The 10,311-nt window shown below is 34.1% G+C and overlaps 1 protein-coding gene across 1 annotated transcript; it reads right to left on the bottom strand.

The window, feature by feature from the left end:
* Nucleotides 1-451: 451 nt before the first annotated feature.
* ACHT2 (atypical CYS HIS rich thioredoxin 2) lies at nucleotides 452-2,490 on the bottom strand. Its single transcript, XM_079002920.1, has 4 exons — nucleotides 2,084-2,490; nucleotides 1,292-1,474; nucleotides 854-1,018; nucleotides 452-699 (listed from the first exon to the last, which is right to left on the bottom strand). Exons 1-4 carry the CDS (start codon nucleotides 2,282-2,284, stop codon nucleotides 574-576), a joined length of 675 nt encoding a protein of 224 aa, XP_078859046.1. The 5' UTR covers nucleotides 2,285-2,490; the 3' UTR covers nucleotides 452-573.
* Between the last annotated feature and the right edge of the window lie 7,821 nt (nucleotides 2,491-10,311).

Here is a 10,311-nt window from a genome sequence, read left to right as displayed (position 1 = left end):
ACCTATATGATATGTTTTCCTTGTCACAATTTGTGCGAATGAATGCATCTCTCTCTCTCTCAAAAAAAAAAAAAAAGGTATACCATGCCTAATGCATGGTATTGTTAGTGACAAAATAAGATGAAATGTGATAAGAATGACACTACACCATCAAACCTTAACAACAAGATAATGGTAACCTTCATTGATTGAATGTGTGTGATTTCTCACAGACAAATTATTAGCTTTACCATTCTAAGGTTGCTATGAGAAAGATGTTAACGAATGATCCACATCCTAACACCTTATTCTTCAACACATGCTGATTACAAATATATCATCTGATTTATTCAATATAAGAAAACTTACCACACATTTCTATTGTCCTATATCCTATATTAACACATATGCTATAATTTTAACTGTCAACAAAATAATAACCCCCTTTAATTTCCCAACTCATACTCAGACCTTATCATAACAAAAAGATATATATACTAAAAATATATGTATAATCTCTCATGAACATTACAGAATTAGTGATGAAAAAGCTATAAACATGATATAAAAATGGCATAATAGAATCAATGAAAGTTACACAGCTGGTTTGTTCTTTGGAGCTGACACACTTTCAAGGTTTACATCTCCAACACCTTTTATTGGTCCAATGCTGCATCGATCCGTGTTGTGTGTCTGAATTGCATCCTTAATTTTCTGAAACTACAAAATGCAGTAATAAATAAAATGTCAATAAATTCCAAAACTGGTCCTTGTTTTTTCTTATCTTTATCGAATTTAATCCAAAAGCGAAACATTTTTCAAATTTGGTCCTTGTTTTCTGATTTTTACCAAATGTAGTCGAAAAGTTGCTTACTTTAGCAAGTGAACATGAAAAAGATTCGAGTTGTCCATCAGCTCCACGATAAAAATGGAAATAAGGAAGAACTTTCACATTCAAGTTCTTGCACATTGGTTTGTTCTCATCAAAGTTGACTTTCAAGAACAAGATTTCAGGGTGTTCTTGTGCTGTTTTGCAAAGCTGAAAAATATTAATCAAGTAATAACATCAATCAACAATGATTAAAAAAAAGATAACAAAAAATGGGCCATGATTTCTTTATCTTACACATAAGATGTGTGTAACAAGTTCTTCAACAATGAAAAGAAAATGGGAATTAGAGAGTGTTTGGAAGTTGATTAGGATAAATTAATAGTTCACTGGCTAAATCAATAAAATGGCAAAAGTAGTAAAATATAATAACTGAAACGATAATAGCAAAATAAAAGTAAGATTGAGTAAAAATAGAATTACCTTTGGGAATAAAGCACGACAAGAAGCACACCATGTGCCATAGAATTCAACAATAACTAATTTATCTCCAGCTTCACTCAAGGAGTTCAAAAACTCTTGTGTTGAATGAATGTCAATCATATTTGGTCCTCCATTTCTCTCCCACCATTTTGGTTGTTCAGTTTCTGTAATTGTTGCTTGTATCTAAAACAGGAATCAAACAAGCATAACTGTTATCATGATAATTTCACAAATCTTGAAAAAGTAGCACCATAGCTTCATAAACTTATTGCCGATATCAATTCTGATATAAAAAACAAGATAACGAATGGAAAGAAAAGGATAAATAGACAGGAACGTGGGATATTGTAATGTTATTTCTACAATGTAAATGAGAGCCAACAGATGAGATATTCTCAAATTCAAAACCAAATGCAACCTAATTTCTCACTCATAGCACCAAGAAAAAAGCTGTTTAGCCTATTTGAGAATTAAATCTGCTAAGACTTATCATTGAATCAAAACCTGGATTCCCAATTCGATGAATTCGCATAATTGTGTATAGATTCATTCAAATCGAAGCCAAGTATTTCATGGTTTCTCAATTTCATTGCACATATTGGTTAAACTAAACCCCTTTTGAGTTCCAGTAATAATTCAGAAATGAAGTGAACTAACGTCATTCCAATCATTCGATTTTCGAACAGAAACAAAATAATCGAACATATCCCCAAATGGGTTTTGAATTACTCTCAAACCCCACAATAAAACCCTAAAGTGCTGAAACGAAAACGAAGTTTCCTGAAACTTCACCTTGAATTGCGACGCTTGCTTTCTGGGGTTGATTGCAAATCGAGAATTAACAATAAAATCAGAAGATAAACAAGAATTAGCATCAACTGACAGTACCCTCTTGTTGTTGTTTTTGTACAGTAATTGATTTTGGTGAAGAGAATTCAATGACGTAGATAACAAGGACGAATTGAACGATAGCAACCGAACTAAAGCTGCCATTGCACAGACGCAACAGAGATTGAATTAAAAAGGTATATAAAGATAGAATTGATTACAAGGGTGTTTATATGATTATTTGGAGTGTTTGTATTGAAGTGGGAAGATCAGACGCGATGGAAGAAACTGTGTTTATGGTTTTGGGGATTTGGGGAAGAAACCCGACCTCGATGAGGACTCTGCAGAAAATTTCGATGAACAAGTGAGAGGATTTGTGTGAACCAGAATGTACCAAAAGTAAGTAAAATTAAATTAAATAAATAAATAAATAAAACAAAAGACATCTCGCTTGAAATCAGTTTGGGATTATCCCTTTTCCTTCTAAAATTAGATGATAATCAAACTATAATCTCCAAGATTTGTTAAATGTCAAATCTTAAATAGCAAAGGACATGTGATAATAATAATAATAATAATAATAATAATAATAATAATAATAATAATAATAAAATTAATAACAATAATAATAATAAATTTGAATATATGTTAGCACAAAATTTTGCCCACAAGGTCGCGATTATGAATATTAAGAGCAATAATACCCGATCCAATAGAGATAAAAAAAGGTCAATGATACTAAAGACTATATAATCGTACATCCATGATCCAACTAGTTTTTACACATAAGGACGAGGCATAATAACAAGGTTTTAACGTTTTTCGTGTTTAGTTACATTTTTTTTCGTGCTTAATTTACGTTTGAATTATTTGAAATTGTTTATATTTTATCCGTATGACCAATTACAAATCGGTCATTAGGGTAAAATATGAATATTTTAAATAATTCAAGGGAAGATCAAGTATGAAAAAATTCAATGATTAAATGTAAACAAAATTGAAAATTTGTTACCATTTCAACTCATTCTCCCATAAATGGTTCTATATGTTATTAAGAATGAGCACAAAAGGAATATAGATGTCACAAAAATAAGGACATTGTAGTAATCGCCTGATATACCTTTATTGCATAAGGTACTAGAAACAACACCTAGAAATGCAATAGAAATGGCTTTAATCACATAGAAAATGAAGGACAAAAGATTGTGGTGGTTTCACTCATTGTAGATCGTGCGAGGAAACGAGAACATATGATAAAGACGTGTGAAGATAATGCGGTGTTAGATTTGAATGAGATTTTTCGCTTTACAAGGACATAGACTTTGATTAGAGAGTGTGGATGGATAATATCAGGGTCATAGAGCAATACATGAGTAGTATAGGTGTTAGCTTCATTTATATTGTTTGTGCATTTCGCCTAGTTTTCTTTGTTTTTACTTTCAACTTGTTTTGTTGATACTTTTCTTCCTAGTTATTACTTGCATCTATATTTTCTATTTGTATGTCGGTTCTATATGTACCTTCCCACCATGCTCCTTTTGATTTTCAATCTTAGTTTTTGTTTTATTGCTCGTATATGTATCTTTTTTCCTTTGTAAAATTTTACTGATTATTTCTTCTTTGTGGGTTGACGTTTCACTTATATATGATTAAAGAAACTATAGTTGAAAGTTTATCTCATAGACTAAGATTAAATCCATGAACTCCAACATGGTTATGTGTAGTAGCGGAACCAGAAAAAATATTTAAGGGTAGCACATTTTTTTCTACGTAAGACCTAAAGGGTAAAACCGGAAAAAATCCAGTTTTGGTCCTTTTGAATGCGGTCAATGATGTTAAACATAAATAGAAGCAAGTTGGTTCTATTTATAAATACCATCAAACCACCACCACTATACTTCTCTAACAACTTTTCCTGCCTAATCTCTAGCCTTCACCTTTTCTTTGACAAAATAGTGAACCTACATAACTATAAGTATTTAAATGTCATGAAAACTAGAACTCTACTTTCATCCAGCAAAGCAAACATATACTTGGAAGTATCATCCCCATTGTCTTCATCCTATTAAAAAAAGAAAAAAAAAGATCAAATGAGAGCGTTAAGGAAGCCATGACTGATGGATAAGTTTAAGAATAAAAATATGTACCCTCACTTCATAACATTACAGTCAAACATATACTTAAAACTAAAACAAATTATGCTCACCAACTTCTCATTATTATTTCTGTTTGGATTATGCCTCTTCAATACCTACCACCTAATGAGTAATGCTTAATACTAATGTCATATGTGCATCGATCTATACTTGAGTCATACAAAAAACAGATCACTAACTAGTTGAAGAGTGGAAAGCAACAAAATCAATATAAAAAATGTCAATAGATGCTAGAACGGATGATTGAAGCATCTGGTTTCAACATTGTGGATATTTTTCATTGAAGAGTATTTATCAAACACTTCGTGTTCATAAAAAAACAGACCTAGATTAAACAATCAACCCCATATGAAAAACCCCTAAAATATAGTATAATCTATAGAGTTATTTCACGATTTCACTAGTATAAAATAAAAAATAAAAACAAATAAAGCAACTACCACGTTTTGGATCTGCAATTGAGAAGATGAGCAAGAAGAAGTCGGAAGTTTCAGTTGTAAAGTAGAGAAACCCGTGTGTGACTTCAATGCTCCTCTTTCTCATCTTCACCGCCCCTCGTCTTCAACAATCAGGACTAAGGAGTAGAACAATATATCATCTAGAAGTAAATTACATTTCTCAGACAAACTTGAGGGGTAACACGGACTACCCTTGGCTACTAACTAGTTCCGCCCTTGGTTATGTGACACATTATATTTTGTAATTCTCCTTACAAACACAACGTAAAAGAAATCATAGCGACTGGAATCAAAATTATTAATTTAAATAATTGTTACCAATAGGCAAAATAAATTAAGGGATGATTACAGAAAGAGATAATAACTTGAAAGAGTAACAAACTTTCAACTTTGTTCATATTTAGTCACTGAACTTTTTTTCGTACTTGATTTACTCCTAAATTATTTCAAATTGTTCACATTTTACCCTTAGGATCGGTTGTAACTAGGGCTGTAAACGAACCAAACGAACACGAACAAGGTCTTGTTCATGTTTGTTCGTTTAAGTTAGCCGAACAAAAAACGAACACGAACGGATAAACGAACGAATAAACGAACGAGATTTTTTTGTTCATGTTCGTTCTTTTAACAAATTACTTTGTTCATGTTCGTTCGTTTATGTTCGTGAACATGCTAAACGAACAAACATAAATGAACAAATAAAAAAAACACAATTGAACATATATGAACATAAACGAACATATAATATAGCAATATAATAAAAAAAATTGAATATAAATAGATATAAATAAACTTAAACAAACGAACATAAACGAACGTAAATGAACATCATAAACGAACGTTCACGAACATAAATGAACGAACGAGACCATTGTTCATGTTCGTTCATTTAACTAAACGAACGATAATTTTTGTTTATGTTCGTTCATTTATTAAATAAACGAACATAACCTGCCGAACAGTTCACGAACGGTTCACCGAACGTTCAGTTCGTTTACAACCCTAGTTGTAACTGATCACAAAGGTAAAATATGAACACTTCAAATAATTCAAGGGTAAATCAAACATAAAAACAGTTTTATGAACAAAGTTGAAAGTTAATTACCCTTTCAAGTCATTATCCCTAAGAATACTAATTCATAAGAAAGAATAAAACCAAGGGAGTGAAAAAGAAACTACATAAAAATAGGATAAAATTGAAAAGGCAACGAAACACCTATAATAGGGGAAATGATTCGTATACAATAGTTTTTTTTGCCATAAATAAAAAATTCATGCATTATATAGTTGTACAATACAACATTTTAAAGAACCAACAATTTTTCCACATTCAAATGGTGTAGGAAAAATGTCCCAAAAAGTTTTAGGATTTACTTGTTTTTTGCAATAAGAGATTCCATATCTTTTTTTTAGTCAGGTAGATAGCATGCTAACGGTTTTTTTCACATACTATCAATTTTTTAGAAGATCATAGAGCTACAAAAGTATGTGTGTCATCTACTTGGAGCATAAATTAACTAACATCTTTTCAAGTTTGTACAAAGTCTTCATGGTAAAACAAAAAAGACATAATTTCATTCACATCCTTACAAACATTCAACATTCAACATTATATTTATGTCTTTACAAATTTTAGAACTATATATACGTCCGCTTAAAACTATAAAATTCACATTTAAATTCAAAATAATATTTAATTAGGATTAAACCATTTTAATATTAAAAACCTTATCTAAAATCCAAAATACTATATGATATTAGTAAACTATCCTTCTCAAATTAAAATTAGGATTAAACCAATTTAAGTAGAATTAAAACCAATTTAATCTTTAAAAGCTTCAAGACTTTAACGTCATTTTTTAAATCTTTCGACAAACATATATTCAAAATGTAAAACATGTTAATAAATAGACGAAAGTCATAAAACTACATTACTTAATATAAACATTAATGTAAAATAAGTCTAGGAAAAACAAAATTCGTGTGATGTCAATGTTCAAACTGATTGATGATATTAACCAAGGTTCTAAAAGCCGTGAGGCATGGCGTGACGACAAGACCAAACCTCAAGCTTAACGAGCCATGGTGATCCATGACGTTTTTCAAGATGTGATGTAAGACGTTGATTTTGTATTAATTTATAAATTGTATTACCACATTGATGATATATGGTCCATTAGCATGGCCCAGACCGCTCTAGCATGCCAGCCTGGCCTGGCGCGCTTCTGCCAACCTTGCCGGGGACTCCCTTGCCAGCCTCGCTGGGGACTCTCCTGTTAGTTTATATGACTAGTCCAGTCCGATGTCATTGGCCGCGTACCAATAACACCAGACTGGGGGGACTTGATGATATATGGTCTACTAGCATGGCCTAGACTGCTCCAGCGCGCCAGCCCGGCCTGGCGCGCTCCTGCCAGCCCTGCCTGGCGTTCCCTTGCCAAGCCTTGCTGGGGACTCCCTTGCCAGACTTGTTGGGGACTCTCCCGCCAGCCCGGCCTGATGCTCCCTTGACAGCCTTTCCTGGTGCGCGCCCACCAGCCTTGTCTGGTGCGTGCCCGCCAGTCCCGCCCGGTGCCTTCGGGCGGCCTTGCCCAGCTCCTTGCTAGTTGGGCCTGAATTGGGATGGACCAAGGCCTGACCTAATCCCCCTTGACCTAATTGTCCCCTATATAATGAATAGTATCTCCTCCATGGAGAGGGACCTTCCCCATGGCTCAGCCGCCACTATACTCCGGCCGGGTGGCTCAGCCGCCACCCGCCGCCGTCAGCCACCACTGCACCCGCACCAAGATGGTTCTCTCCGGCTATGGAGGACCATCTCAGATATTCTATTTGATCTAACTTGATCGTCGGAGCCCGCTCCTGGGGCACAGTCCCTGGGGCGGCTCTAACGACTTTGCACAGTGATGTCCAGATCTCCGCCGCAGCAGAAGACCGGAAGACTCGCCGGAGGTTGATGTCGCATCATTTGGTGCCATCCTGGACCCGAGCAAGTAGCAAAAGCCTCAGCTAGTTGCAAGCTCGTTTTTTCCCTCAGATCTGTTCAGATCTATTGTGCTTCAGCTCAGGTTTGCTCAGATCTGTTCATGTTTAGCATCATCCGGTTCAGATCCGCTTGATTCTTGCCGAGATCTGTCCAGATCTGATTATTCACCCTTAAGATCTCTCAATCTAATATGCTCTATCTTTCAGAACACTTTATTTGCTTAGTGTTCTTGCTTGGATCCTTAGAGTTGTTTCCGTTTTTAAGCTCAGATCTAAATATTTGTTCAAGTTTTCAGCTCATCTGAGCATTTATGGAGATTGGACAGATATTTCAGATCCGTTTTTCGTTTATAATTTGATGGGTTTTTTCAAAAAGTGGAGAAGAAATGAAGTTTTCATGGTTTTTACCTCATCTCTACTTGTTTTCCAAAAATCGTTTTTGGTTTCTAATTTTCTTGGCAAAACAATGTTGAAGTTATTTATTTAATGTTTCCTTCAAAGCTTCAAGAAGGAAAACAAAGTTTTTTCTGGATCTGTTCTTGCCCACATCTTGATAGCTTGTTGAGCAAGCTGAAGAAGAAAACAAGTTTTATGAGCAACATCCCACCTCAGACCCGTTTTTTCACTTGTAATATGGGATTTGTTCAGCAAATGGGGAGAAAATATGTTTTTAAGAGTTTTTATTTCATCTTCAGTTCACATATTATCAAAAATCGTTTTTAGCTATGATTTTTGGTGTGTAATTCTATCTCTGCAATAATTGGTTGTACACAACCTAGTTATGTTGCTGGTGCACATCTCAGAACTTTCAAAAAAAAAGAGAGGAGAAGAGAAGTTTTGATGAGTCTTGATTGTCTTTCAGTTTATATATCGTCAAAAAATCATTTCAGTAATAAGTCTAAATATACAAGTCTATTTATGTTGTGCTGTAACTCTTGTACACTGCAAAGGGTAAATTAATTTTACCTTATAGTTTACCATTTTAATTAATGGATTTCAAAAAAAAATGCAAACAAAAGCTAGTCTGTAGACAAAAAGGAAAATCTTTACAGCTCTTTACGGTAAATTATACAAAAATATTACAAAAATGAGCTACAGTTGCAATATGTTTCTTTTTAAATGACAAAAAAAAAGAGGAGACAACTAGCTATAGCACTGCAATAGCAGCGCTAAGGGGGTCCCACACGGTTTGAAATCAGTCACATGACAGAAAAGACAAAAAAACCGGGGCCCACCGGTCAACACCTCTTCCCGGGCAGCCAAAGACCTCCCGGAACCCCGGTTTCTCTCGCTAGACCAAACCATCAGTAGATCCCTAGCACATTTTCCCAGGCGGCCAAAGACCTTCCCAAAACCCCAGCTCCTCTCGCCGGAACCTGGGCACCACCAACCGTTGCTCTCACCTTCACATTAAAAAAAGGGGGTGGGGGGAGAATGCTAATTCCCACCATCTACAGTGTACACAAAAGTTTTAAGAGCAGTTAACAGTGCCAATTCGCCAGCATCGCTGGCTAGTTTCCGTCCACTACTTGTATATCAACAATTAATAACAAAAAGTTAACAAAAAAATACAATACTTGTATATCCGATTTGAAAATGCATAAAAAGAGCAAAAAATGTGTCTCAAATGAAAAACGTGCGCCATAAGATGCCATAACGCGCCATGGCACATTATATTACATCTTGCCACATGTCACGCCTAACAGTAACATTATGAGGTTTTTCGTAACGGCGAAGTCACGTCTCACGCCCTCGCACGACTTCGTGCGCGCCGCGGTGCGCCTTTTAGAACACTGATATTAAATTCATTAATCAAATAAACACATAATATTATTCGACCAATTCGCGATCCATTTTTTGTAATCGACAAACCTTTTTAACAATGCAAGTAATTAGCAAACAATAGCAAATAATATTGTTCAACCCACTCGATTCACATATGTTTAAGGATTCTGATGATACATCTTAATTTTTGTGTTTATCACTTTGGAATCATTTTTTTGAATTTCCCTATAGATGGTTTCATGTTTATAGTTTTTTTGCAATTAACTATTTTTAAAGATGATTTCTCATAGATAGTTTCATGAATCTTCCCATACATAGCATTTTTTGTATTTTTTAAACGGTTTGAATAAATTAATTGATTTGATTTATGCATGGATATTGATTTAAATTTGCAATTTAGTTAATTGAGAAACAACTATTTTAAGTTTAACACCCAAATTATTTAAATTTTAGTTATTTTAGCAACATGCACAATTTAAAAACCAAACAATCTTTTTATTGCAGACTGCAGATGTTTGGTTCATCTCTTCTTCTACAAATGTTTATAGATGTGGTCCACAAACTGTATAAATTTTACTTATTAAAAAACGAACATCGCCGTAGAATATTTGGAAAGAAAAGTCCTAATGTTTTTTTATAACAAATATGTGGTAAATATGAAAACATGATTAAACTAAAAAAAGTCAAATACGAGTTCTCAAGTCATCCTTCATTTATCTCTCCATGAGCCTCTATTCAACATTCATATAACATGATTCACAATTCAAGTTGTACACAAGGCTAACATGTCTAGTGAGTCACATAGATA

This window comes from Lactuca serriola, chromosome 5 (genome assembly GCF_051521515.1).
Source record: "Lactuca serriola cultivar US96UC23 chromosome 5, Lser_US96UC23_V15, whole genome shotgun sequence".
Lineage (NCBI taxonomy): Eukaryota > Viridiplantae > Streptophyta > Magnoliopsida > Asterales > Asteraceae > Lactuca > Lactuca serriola.
This window is presented reverse-complemented; position numbering and strand designations above follow the sequence as displayed.

Coding starts and splice junctions, on each gene's coding strand:
- ACHT2 (XM_079002920.1), bottom strand. CDS start 2,284: ATGGCAGCTTTAGTTCGGTTGCTATCGTTCAATTCGTCCTTGTTATCT. Junction 1,475..2,083: donor AGCAAGCGTCGCAATTCAAG/GTGAAGTTTCAG, acceptor TTCCTGTTTTAG/ATACAAGCAACAATTACAGA. Junction 700..853: donor TTTCATGTTCACTTGCTAAA/GTAAGCAACTTT, acceptor TGCATTTTGTAG/TTTCAGAAAATTAAGGATGC.